The sequence below is a fragment of the Musa acuminata genome, chromosome BXJ1-7 (assembly GCF_036884655.1).
Source record: "Musa acuminata AAA Group cultivar baxijiao chromosome BXJ1-7, Cavendish_Baxijiao_AAA, whole genome shotgun sequence".
NCBI classification, from domain to species: domain Eukaryota; kingdom Viridiplantae; phylum Streptophyta; class Magnoliopsida; order Zingiberales; family Musaceae; genus Musa; species Musa acuminata.
Genome location: NC_088333.1, coordinates 42,499,122 through 42,524,377, shown reverse-complemented (window position 1 = coordinate 42,524,377; position 25,256 = coordinate 42,499,122). Strand labels below are relative to the sequence as shown.

The following is a 25,256-nucleotide window of genomic DNA, read 5'->3' as shown; positions in this document are numbered from 1 at the left end:
CCGAAGCGAAATGAACCGTTGGATAACTATCCTTTTCTACAGTGGCGGTGTGCGCACAAATGTCCACGCCTGTGGGATGCCGGGACTGCGACGTGGCCTACGTAAACAGAAAACGACGCAGGATACATTCGTACATTTCCCGACGTTGCCGAAGATAAACCTGTATTGTCATTGGACATCCTAACTGACCCCAGTGGCTTCCTTCTGTAGCAAGGAGTGTAAACTCAACGGGTACAGTCTAATGGGTAAGAAACTAATTTTGTATTTCCAATTTCAATAGAGAGAGCGAAGAAGACTAAGGCACTCGGGAACACGTTACTCTCGAGAGCCACAGACGGCGGGCAGCGGGTCCCATTGTAGATTACAGATGACCTATCTCTGTGGGTGTCGCGGCGAGGACAAACTTGTCTGGCGTATTTATTTGGCCCCTTTTAGAACATTCAGACCAAAGCAGTGATCGGAAGTGGCTCGGAGGCGGGCACGCCTCCGCGTGTCAGTGGCCATCCAGACGACACCAGAATCCGTGGCAAGCTGAAATGAGGACTCGTACTCGGGATCAGGGAGACCGGCGAATTGGGTCGGGCGTGAGACAACTAATGGATCGAAATCGGATTGTATCAGGTCCGAGAGAACCAATCCGATAGCCCATTACGACGTTGTTCCGGAGTTTATTTGAAATCCGACCCATCCCAAGACCTTTAGATCTCACAATCTTACTATCTATGCGTACATATGCAGTTTAATTGAATACAAGGCAAATTTGCAGTGGGCTGCCCCTTATCATTATTTTATTGATGGGTAACACTATAAATATAATCTCAAAATCTATTATCAAGAGATTAAATTTAAGGTACAATTATATCTTACCTCATTTAAAATAATCTAGATTGACAAAATCATTCTAACCAAAAGATGTCTAATACTAATTAAAATAAGTGATTGTCAATTAAATTTAGTGTAACATCTTATCAATTGACATTCTTTTAGGTCAATCTTATTTGTATGATTTTGATATTATCGATCATAAAGAGAAAATAAATATATATTTTCATATAAAAATAAAAACATCATGACTAATAAAATTATAATAAATAAATAACTCACAAGTCTCCTCCACAAGTCTTAACAAACAAACAAAAAGGCTTTACTTACTGGATCTTAAATCTTATAAAAAAAAAAAAAAAAACTTAAACAATAAGTTTAAAATGACCATCATTAAGAAGATAAATTCTTAGCCATTCTTAACCTAACTCCTAAGGCTAAGTCATTTTTAAATGAATTTTCTAATATCACACCCTCGAAATTATCTAGTGAGTTGTCACAATTACGAAAAATTCAATATGTCATTGACCTCCTCCTAAAATCGTAACTCTCTATAATCTTTCATATTATAAAATACATCCTAAAGAGATAGTCAAATTAAATAAATAAATTAAAAAAATTTGGACTACAGGCTTTACATGATATAATCTCAATCTTTGCGTTATTTTTGCCTTGCTAACCAATCACTAAGAAATATACTTCGTGGAGGAAGCATGAGGATAATCAAGCAATCAACAAAATAATAAAAAAATATCGCTTCTCAAATGATTGACTTAGTATATGCTAGATCTTCTTATTGAATTTAGTTGGTTTTCGAAAAATGACCTAAGAAATAGATACCATCACGTTTGTATTAAACGTAATGATAAATAAAAAATAACATTCAATCCTTCGTAGGTAAATTTATTATAAGACTAAAGAGAATCACTGATCATTTGAGTTACTAAGCTCTACATCAATCTGAAAATGTGTTGATTCGTATAAACTCATGTCTTATTCCTTAGCTTCATCATTTTTAGCTAAGACATTACTAATGATTTATGATTTGGTTCATATTTATATTATCGAAAGAAATATAAATTTTATCATCGAAACGAAAATGACCATCGCTCGTATTATTAAGCATCCACACTTTAGCAAATCTTTTTTGGGATCACTCATGATATCTCTCTGTATAAATATATGAGAAATTCTTAGCCAAAAAGATATTTTCTTGTATATGGCTATCAATTTTTTACAATGAAACACTTAATGATATAAAATAATATTATTCTACGAAAAAAAAAAACAAGTTTATGCAATTGTGCTTATCGTCTTGTATCGGATCGGATTAACAATCATATTGTTGGATCGACTGGTCGATTAAATGCCTGTTCTAATTATATCAAATCACTTGAACGGGTCAAGTCCGACCTGTTCGATCCATCGGAGCTCGACTGCTATGGGACTGATGGTCTAACGAGCCACGGATCCCATTTGTGTTCATTAAGAGACCAAAAATTGTATGCAATACCGGCTCATCGCGGCCGATGCTATCGCCTTCCCCCGCCTCCTCCGCTCTGTCGCCTTCCGGCCCGTTTGCGACAGACGTCATCAACTCGGTCGCACTGCAACGGTGAATCGGTGCTGCAGACGCGCTCCGGCTCCCCTATGTCCATTACGTGAGCCATTGTTTCTATCTGATTGGCCCAAAACCCTCTTGTTTATCTATCTCTTGCCTTCTTCTCAGGTTCCTTTCTAGAGAGCCAAGGCGCCGTTCCAGGATACTGGATGGTAACCATATCTTCGATTTCGCCATTCTTGTTTCCTCTAAAACTTTATCTTGGTTTGATCAGGAAAAACGGAATCTTTTATAGCAAGTTTTAGTAAATGTGAACCTGTTCACAAGGTGTTGGATTTGAGATATTGAAGGATGGAGCAGTTTTTTATATGTTTAGTTTCTTAGATGCTCGACATCTATGATAAAGCAAATTTGGGGACAAAAACACGTTGGTTTATGTGCGCTCTAAGTTCGTGGAGGAAACGTCAAGATGAATTGCTTGTGGATCCTCGATTCTTCTGCAGCGTTCAGTGAAGAAAATAATAGTAAGAGTAAGTTTTCTTTTTCTTGTGGTGGAGGCATATCAATAGGCATAGGCATGATAGTGCTTTTCTCCTCTTCCAGTTACTATGTAAGTAGGATATGCCGATATGGGTCATAAAGAAAATATATTCTATATCTTTGAAATATCGATACTGTTTTTTCTCTAAACTTAGGTCACTTGGTGGATCCACTTAGTTGTTTTATATCAATACTAACTTCTACTGGGAGAATCAGTCCGTGTAATTTTCCTTTCTATTGTTATTAAGCGTTTGGAACAAACTTCCTTGCTGTTTATCTTTAACATTTGCAATGTTACCCCATTGCAAATGACATTCTAATTTCTATTGATGCTTCTAACATGTGGGTTCAATTATGCCACTCTCATGTCAAGAGAAATCACCTAAATTTTATGCTTGGAGTTCAAAAATTTATAATTCAGCTGATTTTAGACGCATAACAATTTTATTTTCTATCGTTTCAAAGACATTAAAAAGTTAGTCACATACATATGTAAATGGGGAGATGCCAACAACATCACCAATCCCGGTCCCAAGCCCGGATGAGAATGGTGGTTATGTTTGCTATGGTCACGTAGATTTTCAATGCGCCCCTGGAGAATTTTGAAGGATCAAAACAAATTTCATTGTGATGGTCATTATCAGACTTTTGTGTTAGGTTTTGAACTTCTTTTATTCCTCGGATGGTATTTAGTCTCCTCTACACCGATGTTAGTTTGTATCACAATACTGGAATATATGTTTGGTAGCTCCTAGATAGGCAAAAAGATATATTTTGGTAGCATCTTGTACTCAGACCCCTATTATGATAGAACTTTGACAAAGGACTTTTTCATCTCTTATTCAAAACTCTTTCTTTTTCCGAAGAAAAAAAACAGCAGTATCAGTGATCAATTATTACAAAAATGGATAAGTTGAACTCATTAGCTTTCAAAAAATCGGAGAACCCTTGTGTTATTCCAAAATTAGCAAGGCTACGAGCCATGCTATTGTGACTTCTAGGGATATATCCAAACTGAAATACATGGAGTTTACAAGCAAGTTCTCTAAGGTTTGTAATGATAGCCCTAAAAAACCAGGGGGTCCCTTCACACCTTTCACAAAATTAATTACATTCTCCACATCAGAATGCACTCTTATGTTCCTTAGATTATCCTGCTTCACTTGGCGTATTCCTTTAAGAACAGCTAAAGCTTCACTGTGGCAGCATTTTTATGCTTGACACAACACATCCTGCCCAAACCACCTCATTGTCTGAGGTTTTGAGAATGAATCCAGTACCTGCAAAAACACTAGCTTATGAAAGGGTCCATCAGATTCTACGAGTGAATCAAATTCATCTCCAGTTTCAGTCATCAGGTTGAGGTTTCCTTCCTTGGTCCCCTTGGATCTTGAAATGGCAGTAGATTCCATTCAATTATTATCTTGCGTGGATAAATTTTGTATCTGAACTTAGAGTGGTGTAATTTTTTTCACAAATCAATGGGTTCATGTAATAGGGATATAGCGTATGAATGTATCTTTTTGTTTCAGATATTGCACGTGGTGCTGGTAAATGGTAACAGTTCATAACGTTAGTGCCTTCTTATAATAGAAAATTTAAAACTTCTAACTCTTGTTTGCAAAGGAAATGATGGATAAAAAGATAGCTGAAACACTTTAGCCTTCACAATTTGTTTTCTTGTTGCTTTTGATTCTTGTTGAAGTATTAGTGGTGCCTTGTACTTCCATCCTATTGGTGTACAGTCAGTGACTGAAAAGAGGTCCATATAGGCAACCCTAAAGAGTTGGAACATTTAACTTTCATACCATTAAAAAATGGAGGTTTTACATCACAAACGTCTTGGCAACTTAGCATACCTTGAGATGGACATCCTAGCTTTAATGAAATGAAAACAGCTCTTGTTTCGTACAGCTACGTACAAGCTATAATTATTGGATTATAGTAACTGATTATTTCTTTTTTTTCTAATAGCCTCTTCCCTGTTCTATTAACATAGTCCTAGCTTTGATATGTCAGGAGGTCTCACTGAACTGAGAACGTTTTTGTGCTTGCTGCGAAGATCAATCTGCTCAATTTTGAATATCTTTTGAGTAGCAAGGCTGCTGCTTAGTATGATATGATATTTGCTTTGCATCGGTTGTGACACCTTACTCGAGGTGATCCCTATGTTTAATAGAGAAATAAAAATGAAATTATGTGATGTGATGATGGCTTGTAGCAATGTGGGATCATGGCATGCGTACTCTAGCCTAGCTTGCTTTTGATTGTATCCATTGTTGCATAGTTCACTGTTTACTAGACATGACTTTAGCAGGTTAAACTATGTTTTATAGATACATTTTATATGGTATGGCAGACAAGGTTTGATGACGCATCAACTAGTTATCTTTTTGTTACGGTAGTATCTTAGTCTCTTATTCTTTGGCTCGTGCTATTGTTTTTGTCTTGTCATTGAATTAGTATGTTATCTAGTTGTAGTTGGGTATTGCTGCATCCCAATATTTTAAAATATTTCTTTTGCCAAGTAACTGGATATTATCATGTGATCATGTTTTACACCATATTGTATAACCGATAACAACAGTGTTGATACAGATAATGCAAGATGTGGACAACCCATTTTGATGCCGCTCGACGTCACCTTATCACCAACCACATCATCTGCCACATTACCACCAAATCCATGCTTGGATAGTGTTATCCTAATTGCACGTGGATAGGATCCTTGTAGGGGTTCGTGAGGTATGATGATACTCTTAATTTTGAATCAAAGCATTAAATATCCGCGATCGATTCACTTTACATTAGTTCTTGCAGGTTGGTCATAAGGATTGGATTGACCTCAACGGTAATCTCTTGTTTGATTCTCAAGGAGGAAGAGCCACAAAACAGGACTTGGTTGGATCAACCCTATCCCTCTCAATTGACAATGACAATCAGAATCATCATTAACAACTGATAAGTAAAAAGAATAAGTTTATAACAATGATATTAATTACTATTCTACCGCTTGTGTTATACCATTTGATCCCAGTATTGTTAGTTTAATGCAGGTGGAGTCAGCCAGAAGTTTTGATCCAATCAAGGAGTTCATTTTACTTCTTTGCTCGGTGTTGCAAGAGGCTCTCTGATCTCCTCAGATACCTGATCATATCTTAGAAAATAATGTTGAAGTGGAGATACAAGGGACCATAGACGTTGTCTTGTTCAGCTAATGCATGTGGAGTAGCGAGTACCAAACAAGCCAAATTTCCTCGGAAATGAACTACCAAGTGACTGAATACCCCTTTTCCTCTCTTTTTTGTTTTCTGTGTAATTTTCACTGTCAGTTTTGGGCCAAATAATTTTGTTACACAATCGATCATTTTCATAGTGTCTAATATGGGATATGAAGATGATTAATATAGTCTTGTCTTACCTATATAAAGGGGCGATGCACAAGCTATTATGTAAACAGCCTTGGTTTGAATGCAGGTTTATGCAGGGATTAGCTTGAAGGTCTACAATAATTAAAATATCATTGGTTAACTATTATTTTCAAAAACTTCTATTCCATCGATACGCATCTAAAAATCAATAAAATATAAACTTTATCTATCATTTTTATTAATAGATAAAGTATAATTAATTCTGACTAGATTTTAGAACCTATAGTTTCAGTTTTATCGAATTTAATTTTTTTCTAAAATATTCATCTAATCGATCGTTTATTAAGAAATTGAAAGTTAGAGGGATGGATATTTGATCATTTGATCGTTCATAAGAATTTGATTTCGATTTGATTCGTACTATCAAATCATTGTCTCGGTTCGATTTAGATTCGATTTGAATCAAATCGAAATTAAGTCTAAGTAGAATAATCATAAATATAATATATTTTTAAAGGGTAACAAGGTAAACATAAATAATATAGACACGAGCGGAGAACGGAGTCGTGATCGTTACCAATCGAGAGAGTGGGCGATCGACGGTTATTACAAGTTGAAAGAGGCCTCCCCGAGTAAAAAGAGAGAGAGAAATAAGCAAAATCCCTCACTGTCATCGTTACTCTCTTGCGAACATAACATTATTAGTATTATAGCGAGGGTTATATAAATACGGCGGAGGAGGAGGAGTCGTCGAAGAGGGTTTTGGCTGCCGAGAGGAGATATAAGACGAGTGCGGCCCCCTTTTCGCTTTCCCCTTGCGTCGGAGAAGAGGAGGGAGTAACGAGAGCCCGGTGCTCGTCGAGTACGAGAGTCGGAAGGGAACGACAATATGAGTGGCGCCGGTGGCGGAGGGAACAGGGGGAGCGTGGCGGCCCCGATCCCGACGGGGTCGAGGAAGCTGGTGCAGAGCCTGAAGGAGATCGTCAACTGCCCGGAGGCGGAGATCTACTCCATGCTCCGGGAGTGCAACATGGACCCCAACGAGGCCGTCCACCGGCTACTCTCCCAGGGTGCCCCCCTCGGAATTCCCTTCTTTCGCTTCTTTTTTCCTTTTATCTCGCTCGGTGTTACTTGATTCTTCTATTTGTTCCTGAAATTAGGCGATAAAGATGGTTCTCTGTGGCTTTCCTTGGGAGGTCACTCGGTTAGGTTTGAGATGAAAAATACAGTAGGTGGTGCTATCCCAAATTTGTAGTTCTTCGCCTTCGATCTATGAGTAGATTCATTTTTCCTATCAGTTTCGAGTTCTTGCGTGCTTGTTTGGTTCAAAAGGCATAACTGGGGTGTCATGTTCATTTCCTAAAATTTTCCTTCGTTACATTAGTACACCGCGGTCTGGCCCAGAGAAGTGTAAAAGATGAAGCTTTTTTGCTTTTATATTTCGATAGTATGGTTGAGAGATCTGTTTGCCTGAGCTGGTCATCCTCAATGTTGCGCTGTCTAAATTTTAGAATTTGAACCTGGTAGAGTTTTTTAAATTGAGTTCCTTATTGCAAGTGCTTCTTAGATTTATTTTTTTTACCTCTATTTATTCTAGGATATCTTTTTGATGCTGGTATCTTTTCATGCTTTGTCTGTTTCTCTCCGAAGGATGGACTGTAGTAAAACAAAGGAAACTTGAAATTTTTCTAGAGAAAGAAAGGAGTTAGCTAAGATTGATATCACTTTTTTCGCATCTATCCTTCGCTTGATTCTGTTTCGCACATTGATTTTATACAGAGAGTGTTATATTCTGTGATTAAGATGGGTCTTAGCGCTTCAAAACACTTTTTCTTTTGAGTTTTTTGAAAGGTCATTTAAAATGCAAGTTGTGGTCTTGTATTATTTCTCATTATTCGGTCAGCATTTACATCTATGTTGTATGATTGCCTTGATATTATGGAAGATTGCTTGCTCACAACCGTCAGAGGTAATAGGATATAAGTTAACGATTAACATTAGGAAAATGTGGGTTGTTCCAAGTTGTTTCTAAAATGGGGAAGGATTTTTTTTGGATAATCATGGAGGAGCATAGGTCGTTGTTTGTTTGTAATTTGCACTTGCTTCAGTTCTCATTCTTGTTTTGTTTAAATTATAGTTGCTAACATCAGAAACTGTTGTAGTGCTCCATGCATATGTCTCTTTTATCATTCATTCTCTTGCCATTGGAAGAGTGGCTACTGTAGTTCAGTAATATCGACAAAGCAATGTTTCTGTAAACATGCCTAGTCAATTTCTTTAGTGGGCCTACATATAATTTAGTGTTACTTCATGGTGCAGATACTTTTCATGAGGTGAAGAGCAAGCGTGACAAGAAAAAGGAGGTTAGCGCTCGTAGTGTATATAGATTAATTGCATGCTGAACCAACCTGATCTGTGATCATTGTTCATGTTTTATTGGTTTACTATGTATCTCTGGACATGCTTTGAAAAGCTTGATGCTCATTTCATGGATACGTCACCATCATGTTCCTCATATTCTACTGTTTCTGGTTCCTTGAGTTCTTGATTTGGCCAAATCTCAGGGTTGTCAATTATTTTTATGCAACGTGCTTGATTCATTTTGTGTTCATTAAGCAATTTATATTTGGCAGAATACATGTTTATTAATGATCATCCATTTTCTCAGTATTCTGAACATTTTTTGTTTTTGTTTTTTATTTTATTTTATATCATTCTTGTTTTGGTTTAGAACTTTGTAATATTACCATAAAGCACATGCCATTTTACATTGATTGACTGTGTCATGATTCATTGCTATTTTTCACTTTCTTTAGATCAGAGAACCTCCAGAATCCAGATCTCGAACTGTGAACAACAGCTCAGGTCGTGGGGCTAGAGGTGGCCTTGACCGTGGGGGTCGCAGCACTTCTTCCCAATCCAGCTCTATTGGTAGGATGATTTATCATTATGGTTTTGCTATCTATGTCTTCAAGAATTCAACTTTAATGCCTTTGTCATTGTACTTGCTCATAAGCTCGTTTCTTATCTTTGCATTCTTGTAGACTATGGTGCTGGTAAGAGTAAATCTTTACACAAGAAAGAAAATGGTGCAAGTTCTGTTCCTAACTCATCAGTTGTGGAATCTTCCGTGCTATCAAGTTCTCCTACTCAAAGGCCAACAACTTTAAGGTGACCACGTCCTCAATTTTATAGGATGGCATTTGCGTGTTTCCAGATCATGAATAATTTTACCCGGAACAACTGGAATAAGGATTTTGCATCCATTTTTTTGGGGGTTAGTCTAGTGAGCTTGCCCTTTTAAATGTGTTATATTATTGGATTCTGTAATTTGCATAGCTTACAAGATAGCAACAATGATAAGAAGATTTTTCTTTTAATTTATTGACATCATTTAAACTTTAAAGTTCCCTGCAATTTCAAACCGACGGGTCTTAGACAGAACAGTTAGATCATTGTGTTCTGGATCCAATTTCTTCTCGCTATTGTCATGCCGTGATGACAAAACCACCTAAAACAAACTTAGTCTTTATTAGTTTTGCTGTGACCTTATATGATATTTTTGCCCAGGTGTGCTGATAATTACAAGCTTCTTAGGTGGTTTTCTTAAAATTATGTTAGTTTAGAATTGGTACATACTGATTAGCTACAAGGTTTTGTAGTTTAGAATGACATATGGAAGATTTTTAAAGTTGTACAATCTGCTTAAACCTGTATTAACTTTCTAAATCTGGTGCTGAGTTCCAAGGAAAGCCAATTCAGTTAAGGAACTTGTCAAAGAACCTAAAAGGATTTTGATCCACGGAAAATATGTTCCTTCTTGCAATATATGTTCATGAAACCAGTTTTAAATCACTATAGATAAATTAAAGTGCCAATGAAATGTGGCCTATATTCATATTCTTTCAATTGGAAAATTCACACAAAATAAGATATTTCATGCTTTATATCTTTTCCAAGTGAAAGCTAAAGAAACATGATGCATTTATGTTCTTTTTAATCGTATCAGATGCATGTGGTTAGATCTGGTCAACAGAATTCTCTTTGGGATGGATGTTTGTTTCAGTCCTCGAGGAATGATGCTCCTGACCCCTTTATCTCCTTCAAGATTTTGAACAAATTAGGAGGCATTATATTACTGCTGCTGAATGATAACAAGATTTGTCAAGGGGATGGATTATAATAGAAACGAAAGGAGTCTGAAAAATTTAGTATTTGCACAAAATTTGTTGACCAACTATTATACTAAAGGAAATAGATAATGTGGTACATGATTTTTTTTCCGGTGGTTATTCCTAACCCTTTTTACCTCCATTTCCCACTGAAATGCAAATTTGACTATCTAATAGAGATATGTTTTACTGGTTGCTATCCTTAGGGCACCAAGAAAAAAAGAAGATATTCTATAGTTGGTTGGTTTATTTGCACTATAATTGTAAATTTGTAATGACAAGGGATTTCTCCTATTACGATAAATCAAATAACCATAATTAATGTGTTGCTTTCTCTGGATGATAAATTGCCTTGTTTGTATAATATTATTTGGGAATTAATTAAATTTGGTTTCCTTTACGATGTTGGAAAGTTAGTAATTCAGTCAAATAATTAAATAATAAAATAATTCGAAAAGAATTAATTGATTTATTTTCTAATGAGTGATGTGACTTTGTATTTATTATGAATTCTTTTTTTGTGTGTGAAAATGAAATAAAATAAAATTTAAAAAATTAAATTATTTTTATCTTTCGGAGTAGACTCATCTTCTCCTATATAATGGGAGCTTCCTCTTCCTCACTCCTCTCCAAGGTTCGCAGTTGGAGAATTGAGGAGAGTATCCCACTAAGGAGAGAATCCATGATGAGAGGTAGCTTCCCCTACCTTTCCTGAAACTGAAAGTAAAAAAATTTATTCATTTAGTTATCTAAGTTTTTGTATTTAGATTTAACTCTAAATCATGTTGAAGTTGTTTAGTTGTTTTTCATATTATTCATGTTGTGTTTAGTTTTTTAATAGTTTTATATCTTATGTATATTTGTTAAAGTATTATTTCTTTATTTCTTTTATGTTTTAAGTTGAATAATTAACGCTAATTCCTTCTTTTATATGCAATTTCATCATGTTCATCTATTACCATTAGTTATGTTCAATGATTTGATCTACATAAAGAAAATTTTTTGAGATCAAATTAAACATGGAGAGTTTATTTGGGTTTGGGTTTGGGTTTGGTTTAGCCCGAAAGCCCGGTTCAGCTTGCAAGCCAGGTTTAGCCCATGAGCCAGGTAGGCCTAGCCCGTGAAGTCAAGCAGGCCCAACCTGCTAGACAAGCAAAACCCAACCTCTTTTTGCCTAGTCCGATGCACCTCAACCCATCTTACTACCTGAGATAGGAACGTTCAACATACATGACCAGTCCAAGGCTCAGGTGGTTCGATGCAGTCTTGACTAGTACTATGCAGCCTAGCTCAATTTCCTCTTCCCTCATTTACTTAAGCTCGCTAGTTGATTGAATTAGACTAGTTTGATCGGTTCAAGCTGGTTTTGGATGATTTTAAACCGATTTAACAAATTCAAGTTTATTTGACCTAATTAAAACCAATAAAATCTAAATTTGATCGGCCTATGGTGATTCCAAACTGGTTCAAGAATGATTAGATGTTGGTTCAGTTAGGCCTTTGTTGAATTGAGTTTGGTTCAAGTTTGGTTCTTTTCCGATTAGGGTTTAGGTTGTTTAAGGACTATTGAGAGATTGGTACCTCATGTATTTAAGATTTGATGAACTTAAATGTTTTATTTGAAGGTGTGATCTAGATATGATTAGTGATTTTCTATTATTTTTGGATTAAGTTAAGAATATTAATTGTTTCCATGTGGTATATGTGGTTATACCGAATAGTCCACATTGGAAGTGTACCCTATTAAAGGAGCTACCAGTCTATTATAATGCGGAATCACCAATGGACGTAGTCTAGTAGGCCATACACTAAAGATGGTCTTTTATGATATTTTAGCATATTATTTTTTTGAATGCATGTGTGAATGAATGAATGAATGATCATGGATGATTATGTATTCCTGTTGAGGGTAGATAGGATGATTCTCTTTGAGGATTAGCAGATTGTCAAACGTGGTGGTTAGATGATGTCTCCCATCTACTATTGGGTGGAACATGTCTTCACTTAGGTGGGTGAGGGACACATCTCAATTTGCTGTTGGGAGTGTGATATGAGTTCACTCCATCTGCCGTTGAGAGAATAAAGAATCCATCCCATGAAGTATGTATCTTCATCCGTTTGACTATTATGCATGTCATCGAGATGTGGTGCATGAGATTAATACATGATTTTATTTATTGCATAGGAATTATTATTATTAATTTGATACATAAGCTTCATAATGAATATTAAATTGTTAATATTTGATTTCATGAGTATTGACGATTATTTTTGTGATTTTTCGGAGGTCCTACCAATATGTAGGGTTGCTAATATATTTTTATACTGTATTTGTTTTCAGATTAACCTATTAATTTGTAATAGAATCGAGGCTTGGATGGAAGAGATTTTTCATCACTTGTGGCCCTACCAAGAAGTTGCAGTAGTTAAAAATATTTAGTGTTATACAGACAAGAATTTTGAATTCAAAATAAAAAAGGGCATTCTGTAAATTATGGATTTTGAAGTGATGATTTATTTTTGATAAATCTGGGGTGTGACTAATTGTCATTAGCCTTTGACTATGACCATCTTAGTTGGTGTTGTCTGCCTGAATTTTTTTGTTGTCGACTCTAGGGTGAACTTACATCTACATTTTTAAAGATATACTTTACAACAAAGTCATTCAACAAATGCTTAATATTTCTTGTGAATATAAACCTGATGACTTCTTTGTCCTTTATGTAATTGATTTGTAATTAACTTGGGAAATCACACTATACATAGCTCAATGGCAGAAAGGGTTCATGTTGCCATCCTTGTAGTTGGGATCTTATGGCTTGTTCTTGTTGGTCTTTTTGCTCTTATGTGATGCTTAACATAATTTTCTGCTGTGGCCTCATTTTCTTGCAGCAAGTCTACTCCTATGGGAAATACAATACAGGCCACAACCTTTGGTGATGGAATTTCTATGCCCATGCAACCTTCATCTGGCTTCCAAAACAGTTGGTTAGGGAAGCCAGGGCATGTTTCTATGGCTGATATTGTAAAGATGGGTAGATCTCAGGGCAAACCTATTGGCATGCCTTCTGTGGCAAGTGAAGGGTCTGACATGGCACAAAATGCAGTGATGTTGAACATGTCACACCACAATGGCAAACAATCTCCAACCACAGTGCCATTAGAATCAGATAAAAGATCAGATTCTTTTCAAGAATCTATACATGTTTCAGAGATTAGTCATGATTTTGGAATTTCTGAAGATCAGCTTAATTCTGATGATGGATGGTTCCTGATTAATAAGCAGCCTATGAATAGTGTGTCAACTACATCAGAAGTTTCTGATGCTTGTGCTGCTTATGGAAACCCATTAGAATCGGCATCTTCTAATTTGGTTGTTGATGGAACTAACCTGCACATAGATCCTCATTTGGAAGAGATCCAAGATCTAGAGAAAAGTCATAATGTTAAAAATCCGCCAGCAGAATCCAGATCGACATCTGTATCTGATCGGCAGATACAAGTAGACACTTCCAAAGATGCTTCCCATTTGATAGAGGACTTATTAAAAAGTACTAATTCCTATCAGTCTCAAATGCTTGAGCTTGATCATCAGGAAGGTAAAAAAATTTGATCTTTCATATCATTGTTCCTTTTTTCTATTGACCATGGATATTTGTTCTTTCAATGAATCAAGAAGATTTGAATTTTGGTGGCAATTTTGGGATTAATCTCCAAAAGAAAGGTGGCATGTAGGTAGAGTCTCTGATTCAATGTGCCTGGTGGAACAGTTGATAACAAACATCAGCTGTTCTCAAGTGGTTTCAGTATCTTTATTATCTTGTACATTGTATATAAATAGTCCTATCTTATCCATTTTGACCTGATTTTACTATATGTTACTGTTTTACCATGCCTTAGTTATGATACTCTGCCTCAAAATTTTCCACCTTGGTGATTGAAATTGTGAGCCTAATTTTTTGCAAATGTGTGCCTTGGATCTTTTTGGAAAGTGTTTCCAGTCCTTAGTGATATGATTCTTTGAGCTTGTTGCTGATAACTTTCTTTCCATCACTAGGTTCTTTTCCAGCTGAGGATGTCTTGGAACTTTCATCAGCTACTGCAGACCTGAGACAACTAAGTTTACATGAGGAGACAAGCACAAAATCTATTGAAGCTAGCTCTGCAGTGATTATCCCTAACCATCTGCGGGTTACAAATGCAGATTGTGCACATCTGAGCTTCGGTAGTTTTGGATCTGGTGCATTTTCTGGATCTTTTCCGTCAAAGCAACTAAAAAGCAACTTGGAAGTGCTTCCTGTCACTGATGATGCTTCTAGAATAGATGATCCGGATACAAGGTAGTTATAGTATATGTTTATCTTTTTCTGATGCAATTCGAGTTTGTGATGTCGCATCCATTTTTTTGACAGAAATCATGAGTATGATAACAATGGGCAGCTTGAGCCTACACTGACTGAGAATGTAGTTTCTAGATCTGGTAGTGGTTCAGAGAATCTAGATGTGCCTTTGGTTTCACAACCTGAGGTGGTGAGAAATGATCCATTGGATACTGCACATGTACTTCAGTACAACTTTCCATCTGCTTCTGATTATGCACTATCGAGTGCGGCACAGCCAAATGCTGCAGCTTTCTCCTTTCCACAAGGAAATACACAAGTGCAAACTCTTTCACCTTTCTCAAGTTTAATGGTAACCTAGTGTTTATTCTTTTGTTTCAGTTGACTATTTTATACTAAAGTTTGCTGTAAACATGATTTTGTGGTGTTCAATTAATTATACTGTTGAATCTGATTTTTATTATCTCACCGATGCTTACTTGAAAATTTGTGGTGGTTTTTCTGGTGTCTAAATGTCAAATCTGACTTCTGTTCAACCATTTGCTTTTCTCTTGCTTGGTTTCTATTTTGCTGACAAGCAAAGTCTAAATACTTCTTTTTTTTAGTATGTATTTGATTAATCTGCTTAGATATTAGTTTGTATTTATGTAATTTCTTAGCATTTTTAGAAGAGCACACAGAAACATAATTCATAAAGACTGTTTTTGGTTATTTTTCAGAAAATAACTATATATATCCATGATGGATAATAATCTACAAAAGTGCAAAGCTAAAATAAAGTCTTAATAGCTAGCAACTCTTATTAGTGGTATGCAAAATCATCTAGCTATTGGTGCATCCATGCCTAAAGGCCCTAAACAATATCTATTCTACTTCTCGACGCTGCCCCTTGTGAGCAAGTTGATTGAGAACTATGAGATATTACATATGAATGACGTTGTCTCTCCCATCCAGAAGGGGGAGAGCACTATGGACAGACTGGACATCCATTGGACAATTTGGGCGATAGTGGAAGTAGATGACTTGGGCTTCTGGGCAATGACACTACAACGTTTCGATGAGAGGGCGACTAATTGCCCTTGTAGTTCTCAATCAACCTGTTCACAATCGCCCTCGCGTCCCTCACGTCAGGAAGGTCGACGAGGCCCATCATTACCCCACTTGAGGCGAGCATTTTTGAACAGGTTCATTGAGTGATTGGAGATTCTACATGGGAATGAGAATCTCTCTTCCCATCTGAAGGTGGAGAATTTGGCAGATAAACTAGATGCCCATCACATAATTCAGGAGATAGTAGAAGGGGATGGGATGACTTTGAATTCTGGGAGCGATACTACAATGCTTCAATAAGAGAACTAATAATTGCATACGATAAGAATTAGAACGATTGATCAAGGTCCAAGCGATGATGGACGATGAAGACACTCCCTTGGAAATTGCGAGGATCACAAGTACGTGGGCAAACCTATTCTTATAGATTTCTAATTGATCGGTTGATCGCCATCTTCTCTCATTGCACATCAAGTATGTAGAGAATTGAATTATTTAAGATGTTTGGAATGTTGTTGTCGCACACTATTTATGTTGTGCGGTATCAACATTCCGAACATATCAAATAATTCAATTCTCCACACACTTGCCTTGCAATGAGAGAAGATGGAATAAACCAATCAATTAGAAATCTGTAGTGAGAAGGTTTGCCCACATACCTACAATCCTCACAATTGCCAAGAGAGTGTCTTCGTTGTCCATCACCGCTTGGATATCGATCAATCGTTCTGATTCCTCCTGTATGCAATTATTCGCTCTCTCATTGAAGTGTTGTAGTGTTATTGTCCAGAATTCAAAGTCATCCCCTTCTCCTATGTCTTGAATAATGCGATGAGCACCTAGTCTATCTATCGCATTCTCCAACTTTAGATGGGGAGAGAGAGATTCTCATTCATATGTAGATTCTCCAATCTCTCAATAAATCCACTAAAAAAATGCTTGCCTCAAGTCAGGAAAGTCGATGGGGTTCATTGTGAACGATCAGTGGTGGTGGCCTGTCAGCAGCAGTGATACTAGGAACGATAGAATATTACCCATTGACGACAAGAAGCACGGGCATGAGAGCTAACTGAACAAAGAGATAGCAGGGGAACTGAGGGTGGAGATCAGGAACTGAGATAGGGCAAGGGAAGAGAGAAATTGAGAGGGAGAGCAGGGGAACTGAGTTACTATGGGGGCTAGAGCAGGAACTGAGAGGGAAAGAGTTTGGGGCGAGGGAAGAGAGAAATTGAGAGGGAGAGTAGAGAAAGATACATCATTATGTAATAACAATATATAATGGCGAAGTTAGAAACCAAAGGCGAAGACATCTTTACCTATATGTAAAATCGTCTATGGCGACCTGTTGACAGCAATCATACCACGAACGAGAGGACATTACCCATCGACGAGAAGCAAGGGCGAAGGCGAGAAGAGGGGGGGGGGGGGGGGGGGGTGAGGGCTGACGGAACAAAGAGAGATAGAAATGAGGAATCGAGAGGGAGAGACCTTGGGACGAGGGAAGCGAAAAACTATGAGGGAGAGTTGGGGAAGATACAACATCATATAATAATGATGATAATAATAATAGTAGTAGTAGTAGTAGTAGATTAATCCCTGAAGAATATTTTATTTTATTAAATAATAATATTATTATTAAAGATTAATTCCTAAGAATATGTTATTTTAGTATTACTTTTTTTAGTATGTATTTGACTGATCTGCTTAGATATTAGTTTGTATTTATGTAATTTGTGAGCTTTTTTTTAAGATAGAAGAGCACACAAAAACATAATTCATGAAAAAAAATTTTGGTTATTGTTCAGAAAATAACCATATATATCCATGATGGATAATAATCTACAAAAGTGCAAAGCTAAAATAAAGTCTTGATAACTAACAACTCTTATTAGTTGTGTGCAAAATCATCTAGCTATTAATGCATCCATGCGTAAACAATATTCATTATCGTACTGCAGTGTACCGCTCGGTATGGGCGGTACATATTGGTTCAATAGGAGACCGATATGGGTATTTTGATATGTTCTCATGTACCATATGTCGGTATGCTCGGTACGGTTTGGTATAACTCAGTATGTACCAACTGTCGATACACCGGTATGGACCAGTAAGGTGAACCAATTCTATTCTACTTTGCATCTTAATTTTTGTGCCTCTTTCCTTGACCAAGAGATGGTAGACGATCTCTTAATTTTATATTTACTGATATTCTTTCACTAAATTATTAGTCTTGAGTATAATTTTATTTTCAAATGAGTAATCCTAATGATTGAATATTAATAACATCCAATTAGTCTTAATAGCCAAAGTAGAGATTGTGAAACCAGCCAGTCTTTGTTAGGTATAGTGATTCTCTGGCCAGTTAAGTGAGAATAGCAGGATCTACAAAAAGTAAACAACATTCCAGGAAATCCTTTTATAAAGATAGAATGCTTGAATGACCATTTAATCATGGTTGTCACTCAGGATATTTGTGCATTCCTTTTTGACAAGTTCCTTCTTTATGTTAGAACATTAATATTCTATTAGAAAGACTGAAGGTTAATTTATTGGTGTTTGGATGGAATAATTTGCAGTCTAATGAGTTTGTTATTGGATAGATGTGGGAAAAAGTAAAATACACGAATAGATAACTGGTCCTATTAATCTTTATTATGATTATCAAACAAGTTGGTGGCTTATAAGCAGACAACAAGTTTAGAACCTTTATAAATAATTCCAAATGGCCTTTGGTTGACATCTCTTAATCTTATGTCTAAGGAGGCAACAACTTTATGAATCTTGGCAAGTGTTTCCATTTAAATGCCAATCTGTTAGTGAATCCAATGTGACTCATTAATCTTAGGTATGAGACATAGTATTTTAGAACTATCCAATTTTAATAACTATGATGAAGTATCCTACAATTGTTCATTTATTAGGTTATGTGTAGGTATCTTTGAGGAAGTGTCCAACATGTATCAAAGTAGTTCAATATGTATATGATAGTTATTTGGTAAGGATTTTAGAGTGTCCATGTTTTGCAGTTACCATAATCTTATCAAACACAATAGTTTTGAGAAAAGGAGGTCACAAATAAGTTCCCTCTGTTTCTCGTCTTGAAATGAGAAAATCTCTTTTGGGTAAAAGTGTGCCCATTGCCTCTCACTGTTGTAAAATTCATGGAGATTTTATATGCAGCAGTTTGCTCATTTCAATACTTTGTCATTTGAAGAATATCATAATTGGCCTCTATCACAGTTGGTCTCTGTACCCAAGGGTTATGCTTTATATGTTTTCTTACTTTTGAAGTATCCTTGCAGCAACCTAATACTCTACAAAACAGTATTTTAGCATCAAGCATTCCACATCTTCGCGATTTCGACCTTCCCTTGTCTCCCTTGCTTACCACCCAAGCAATGCCTACGAGGTATAGCACGACAGTGTCATCCATTAGCAGACCAACCATTTCCACACCTGAGGTATTTATTAGCACCTTAAATTTTTAGTCAATATATTTGCTGTTTTCATGTAGCTGCTTGGATTTTGGTCTATGACACAGTGAAGGATCAGTTGGTCATTTATGCCTGCATCATACTTCCACATATCCTGTGTATTCCAATGTTATTTGTTCTTTTTCTTAATTTACTTCATCATGTAGCTGACCAGAAACTTTTTCCCAAAACTTCAAAATAGAACTGATTTAGCCAAGCCTAAGATTGGTCTTTACCTGATTGCAGTTATTTATCAATATTAGAGCCAAAAAACCCATATTGTAGAACACCGACAAGCCATAATATGATTGGTTAGTCATAAATAACTTTTGATCTTAATATTTCTACATTCTAACCAATCTGAACTTGTTGAATGTGGTTGCTACCAAATTAATGTGCGCTGCATTTCTTGATTTATAAACTTCTATAAAAGTTACAAAATATCCTATGAAAGATTTAGGAAATTGATATTATATTGTGCTTTCTGCAGGCTTTGAACCCAGGAGTGTTTTCCAACCCACAATCAACTCCACAATTACCTAGCACTACCATGCTCACGAGTCCTGCACTCCCTCAGCATCTTCCCGTACACCATTACTCTCAGCCTGCTCTTCCATTAGGCCATTTCGCCAATATGATAAGCTACCCATTTCTACCTCATAGCTACACCTACTTGCCTTCCATCCAACAAGCATTCGCTGCAAACAGTCCATTCCATCAATCACCTGCTGCAGTGCCCAGTGTAGGCATGAAGTATTCACAACCACAATTTAAAAGTAGCTTATCTGCGACCAGCTTACCTCAGGCTTCTGCCATAGCCTCTGCTTACGGAGGACTTGGAAGCTCAGCTAACATTCCTGGAGCTTTCATCCTTAACCATACAACCGCATCGGCTAGCACAACGATTGGGTTCGATGAAGCTTTGAGCTTGCAGTACAAAGAAGGAAGTCACTACATGCCTCTTCAGCAGGTAACTATAATTGCTTCTTAGATATGGCAATCTTCGACTTTCAAGGATAATTTTCTAAGAATATTTTTGGTCGTCGTCTCCAGAGTGAGAACCCTGCCATGTGGATTCACGGTGCGGGTTCGAGGACAATGTCGGCACTTCCAGCAAGCACATTCTACAACTATCCAGGTCAGAACCAGCACAGTGGAATTCGTCCGAGTCAGCAGACATCGCAGCTTGGGGCATTGGGCTACCCAAACTTGTACCACTCACAGGCAGGGCCATCACGAGAACATCAGCAAAATCCAGGCGAAGGGAACTTGAATGGTTCCCAGACACCGTCTCAGCCAGCAAACCAAATCTGGCAACATGGCTACTGAGCCATTGCTGATGACTCCCAGTGTTTTTTATTCCTGGTGTTGAAGGAGCAGCCGCTGCAAGTCTTCATTCCTTGGATCACATATATACGCTACGCTAGTTGGAGCATTCAAGACTGATCAAACTACATACATAGCAGCGGCTTCTAATCGTATCGCGTGAGGGAGGGTCATGTATGGTAGGTTTCCCAGTGTGTTTTTAACTTGTAGTAACACTGACATGGCTTTATCGATTTAGACCGTATTTATTCTGATAAAGAGCATTCACCAGAGACCTTCCTGTAACACTTGATCTTAGTTTTAACATAAACGATCACTTGATTTCAAGCGAGCAGATCTGCACTGTGTTTGGAGTAACCGTGTCGATCAGAACTCATGGAAGCGTTAATAGTCGTGGTGCCCGTATGTTCGTAGTTGCATCGCTGTTTATGATATCTTCATGGAATAACTTCAATATGAGCTGCAGTGACATACTTCACCAGCAGCAGATCATTTAAATCTTGCATTCAGCCTCAACTGATACGGAAGTAGGCACACACATGCTACTGACATCGTCAATTTTGAAGGGTTTGGACGAATAGCCAATAAGAACTATGTTGTCGTTTTACTTTAGCCTTCCATGTAATCAAAATTAATCAGGATTTAATCTTTCCATCACAAAAACATCACACCTTATCTTAGTGGACATCGCACACCTGACGATAAACTATATAATTGCAAAAGGCTTTTAGCTTTAACCAAATAACAGCCACCATTTCGATTAAAATTGATAAGGCATGAAGAACTACGAACATGAAATCGAATATATTTCCTGAAGTAAAATTTCTTAGAAGTTTTTCAATCCTGATGTTGACAAGAATAAAAGAGAACAGCAGAAAACAAAAAAACATCAAAACATGGACAAGCAAAGCGCCCCCTAATCGAACAAGCTGAAGCCCATATCCTGCAATAACCCAAGAGAAGAGAATTAATGACTGACAAGCAGGAAAAGATGAATTTTTTATCTCGATCAAGTGGGATTAAGAGACTCACGTCGTCAGATTCCTCCTTCTCCTCGACCTTCTCTTCCTTCTTCGGCTCCTCCGCGGCCGGGGCGGCGCCCGCACCGCCACCACCGGCGACAGCGACCGCGACGGCGGCCACCCCTCCCCCCGAAGGGACGGAGGCGAACTTCTCCCTTCCAGCGGCTATGAGCTCCGTGACGTCCTTCCCCTTTGCCTCCGAGAGGAGGAAATCTATCCTCCCATCATCCACCTCCGCTCCCACTACGAACCAAGAACAGCGATCAGCCCAATGATCGAGAGACCGCGACGAAGATAAGAGAATAGCAGTGGGAGAGAGTTTAACCTGATTCAAGGATGCATTTGATGTCGTCGGCGGAGGGTTGGGTGTTGCCTCCGAGGACGGCGAGCAGATACGCCGCTATCACCTTCATCTCCGCTCTGCAAACGCGCCGCCGCAACCAAACGCCTCGTGGTATTGACGCGAGCAGGCCTTTATAGAACCCTAAAACTTACGTCCGCTGTGACCGCAGAGTATTTTAGCTTAACATGCTCTCTAACTTAAAGCCGTATCATATATCCTCATCGTGCGCTTGTGATGACGTCTTCGGTTGCCTCTGTGAGGCCGCATGACACCTTAAAACGATCCCATTCGCTTAGATCAAACCATCAACGGCTTACATCACAGATAAAATTGAAATATTGTGATGACGGTACCCATAAATTCTATTATCTTTTAATTCAAATATGAGTCTCACATATATTTTCTCTATTTTCAATTAACGAGTATTCCGATAAAATGAGTAGAAACAGTCCACCCAAATTTTGCCAGATTTGTTGATATTATTATCACGGCCATGATATATTGGATTAACATAAATGTTATTCTATTTCAACTCAAACACGAACCTGAATATATATATATATATATATATATATATATATATATATATATATATATATATATATATATATATATATATTCCTTTATATATGTAATCGTCCTAAATCTAATTAACGGCTGCTCTCGCTGAAATTAGTCTATTATTTTCTTTTGGTAATTCTTGAGATAATTGCTAGACAAGTTGGGGTAGGATAATTGCGTTAGAGAACATGATAGACCAAGCCATGGGTTTCATCCTGTTTTGTTGGGCCCATGAAGGCCACATTACTACCCATGAAAAGTAGCCCAAAATAAGTTCAAATTTTCAAGTTTATCCCTTTTTCAAAAGATTTTTTTTTCTTTCATGTGATTGTTATTTTCAAACTCTCACTTTAGATGTTGTCTCCCTCTCAGTATTTTGTCACACTCACCCACCCTCTCTTTGTTGGTGTATGTGCAATATTTTGCTTCTCGTAAACATAAAAATCGTAATATACTATTATTATATGAAAAACTCTTGTACCATAAACTAAAATCAAATAAAAATAAATCAAATATATGATAGATATCTTTTCAATATCATTCAAAAAGTATTTATTCGATCGAAAAGTATATTATTGTCGGATCTCAAAGTTACAATGATAATGATATATAAGGAGAATTAAATTCGCTTTCTCTTCTTTTCCTATCTTTTACAAGACGTATGAGTGATAGATTAGAGAATAAGGGATGAGAGAATATTTATAATCTCAATAATTTTACATCACTAAGGGGAGATAAAAAAAAAATTATAATTTCTTAATAACGTCATGTCACGTATCCACTTTAAGTCTCTTTGGCACCCTATTTATTTATAGGTGATAATAGATAATCTACTATAAGTAATTATAAGAGTCTCTTTCATCAAAGTTATCTATGAAATCCTATCATAATTGGATTTTTATTTTATTAATAAATAATTATAATGAGAAACTAATTATGTCTATAATAAATTTTACCTAAATAGATACAGTCATATAATCTGACACTCTCCCACTTGAATCATTAACCAGTAAGATATAAAAAAATTAAAATTAAAATAAATAAATAAAATAATTTAAAAATAATTTTACTTAATTATATTTAAAAAAATTAAAAAATTATTGTACACGTGTGTTTGAGTTTTATAAAATAATTCAATGAGTCTAATAAAAAAATATAATAATATCACATTAAGTTTGACTACTAGTACGAGTGATATTGATTATATATCATCAAAATTATACCTCCTTCTATATACTACAATACTATTAGCCCTTTCTAATATAAATCGAAAATGATCTATGTAATTTGTTTTGTCAAGAAAATCATATTATCACATTCAATCATAATATGTATATATACAAAAATGAACAAGATAGTATAAACAAATAATTTTAATTACATAAATAAAAATATCAATTATAATGTCTACTCAATTATGCATCACCATATCTTTTATAGGTTATTCGAAACCTTAATGAATTAATCAACAATAAATATAGTGAAACTCAAGTTCTTAATTAACATTAATTGATTCTGAACTATTTTTTTAACCATTAAGTATTTTATACCATAATACATATAGTTGCTAGAGTATTTGATATTCATATAGAAGAAAACTAATACGATATATATACAAAGTATCTTGAGTGACTTGAGAGTTGAGTCTAAATACACCAATCATGAGAAAAATTTTCATAGTCATAAATTTTGATTAGTGGCCTCAAAGTCTATTATAAAATCAGCTTTTTATTTTTGATAATATAATAATATAATATGTTATATTTTTCTTAATAAATTATCTTTTCAATTAATAAATATAAAATGTAAAGTGAACTTTTTACTATCGAAAAAAATTATAGAATCAGAATATGAAAATATCATCATTTTAAGCTAATTAAATTTTATATATGTGAGAATATAATCATTTGTTCCATCTAAATATCTTATTACTTTCTCTATAGTATTTTGTGTTTAATTCTTGGGTAATTCTAATGTATACATAGTATTCCGTTTATAAAATTTATATCTAATCTAGTAAAGGCTTGAGCATATAATAGGCTTCTAATTACACATAAATAATAATTTTTTATTTATTTTAAAGTCATTTTAAAAATATTTATTTGAACTAAAATTTTTACTTATGTCATTTGCTAAATAAAGTTATATACTAAATATCTTCAAGACTCGATCAATATATCCTTTCTAAGATAACCCTAGGAATTCTTCGTATCTATTCATAAATATTTTAATGTCAATAACATAAGATGTCTCATTCATATCAATTATCTTAAATTTTTTGATGATAAATTTTTTAGTTTAGTACGATAAACTAATATTACTATTATCAACCAAAATATTATATATATGTAAGACCAATTTAATAAACTTATTTTCACTAAACTTTAGATATAAAAATTGATCAATAGTATTTTTATAAAATATGTAAAAGATAATGGTATCAAAAAACTTTATATATCATTGTCTAGAAGCTTATTTATAGTTATAAATGGATTTCCTAAATTTGTATACCAAATTTTTTATTTCTTTTATTTTCTTTACAAATCATTTAAGCTAATTCATATAAATCTATGTCTCTATTTAGAAAAATTATTCTCATATCCATGTAATTCGAAATCATAATGAGCCACTAATGTTATGACGATTTATAACGAGTTCATTGAAAATACTAGAGA

The 25,256-nt window shown here is 35.8% G+C and overlaps 2 protein-coding genes and 1 long non-coding RNA gene across 10 annotated transcripts; 2 read left to right on the top strand and 1 right to left on the bottom strand.

Annotated features, from left to right (window-relative positions):
* The first annotated feature begins 2,332 nt into the window (after window positions 1-2,332).
* Window positions 2,333-6,375, top strand: LOC135679547 (uncharacterized). Of its 5 annotated transcripts, none has more exons than XR_010515285.1 (4): window positions 2,333-2,483; window positions 2,552-2,913; window positions 5,522-5,668; window positions 5,744-6,374. It is a non-coding gene; the product is annotated as an uncharacterized LOC135679547 (long non-coding RNA). The 5 variants fall into 5 exon arrangements; XR_010515288.1 differs by having other exon boundaries at window positions 2,333-2,913; window positions 5,744-5,888; window positions 5,970-6,374; XR_010515286.1 differs by having other exon boundaries at window positions 2,333-2,913; window positions 5,744-5,888; window positions 5,980-6,371.
* Window positions 6,376-7,006: 631 nt separating this feature from the next.
* Window positions 7,007-20,982, top strand: LOC103992822 (uncharacterized). Of its 4 annotated transcripts, none has more exons than XM_009412690.3 (10): window positions 7,008-7,364; window positions 8,614-8,657; window positions 9,111-9,225; window positions 9,339-9,465; window positions 13,359-14,065; window positions 14,524-14,806; window positions 14,879-15,125; window positions 19,159-19,317; window positions 19,820-20,299; window positions 20,383-20,982. In XM_009412690.3, exons 1-10 carry the CDS (start codon window positions 7,184-7,186, stop codon window positions 20,656-20,658), a joined length of 2,619 nt encoding a protein of 872 aa, XP_009410965.2. In that variant the 5' UTR covers window positions 7,008-7,183; the 3' UTR covers window positions 20,659-20,982. The 4 variants fall into 4 exon arrangements, with proteins under 4 accessions (XP_065049487.1, XP_009410965.2, XP_009410966.2 ...); XM_009412687.3 differs by having other exon boundaries at window positions 7,010-7,364; window positions 14,879-15,158; XM_065193415.1 differs by lacking the exon at window positions 19,159-19,317 and having other exon boundaries at window positions 7,007-7,364.
* Window positions 20,983-21,437: 455 nt separating this feature from the next.
* Window positions 21,438-22,159, bottom strand: LOC135680057 (large ribosomal subunit protein P2B-like). The gene is made up of 3 exons (XM_065194047.1): window positions 22,003-22,159; window positions 21,688-21,920; window positions 21,438-21,598 (listed from the first exon to the last, which is right to left on the bottom strand). The coding sequence occupies exons 1-3, from the start codon at window positions 22,088-22,090 to the stop codon at window positions 21,572-21,574; spliced, it is 348 nt and encodes a 115-aa protein (XP_065050119.1). The 5' UTR covers window positions 22,091-22,159; the 3' UTR covers window positions 21,438-21,571.
* Window positions 22,160-25,256: the final 3,097 nt, after the last annotated feature.

What these genes read in the sequence shown, in the direction of transcription:
- LOC103992822 (XM_009412687.3), top strand. Translation starts at nt 7,184, where the DNA reads ATGAGTGGCGCCGGTGGCGGAGGGAACAGGGGGAGCGTGGCGGCCCCG. An exon ending in TGAGCTTGATCATCAGGAAG is followed by an intron (nt 14,066 to 14,523) that starts GTAAAAAAATTT and finishes TTCCATCACTAG; the next exon opens with GTTCTTTTCCAGCTGAGGAT. An exon ending in CACCTTTCTCAAGTTTAATG is followed by an intron (nt 15,159 to 19,158) that starts GTAACCTAGTGT and finishes GTATCCTTGCAG; the next exon opens with CAACCTAATACTCTACAAAA.
- LOC135680057 (XM_065194047.1), bottom strand. Translation starts at nt 22,090, where the DNA reads ATGAAGGTGATAGCGGCGTATCTGCTCGCCGTCCTCGGAGGCAACACC. An exon ending in CAAATGCATCCTTGAATCAG is followed by an intron (nt 21,921 to 22,002) that starts GTTAAACTCTCT and finishes CTTGGTTCGTAG; the next exon opens with TGGGAGCGGAGGTGGATGAT. An exon ending in AGAAGGAGGAATCTGACGAC is followed by an intron (nt 21,599 to 21,687) that starts GTGAGTCTCTTA and finishes GGGTTATTGCAG; the next exon opens with GATATGGGCTTCAGCTTGTT.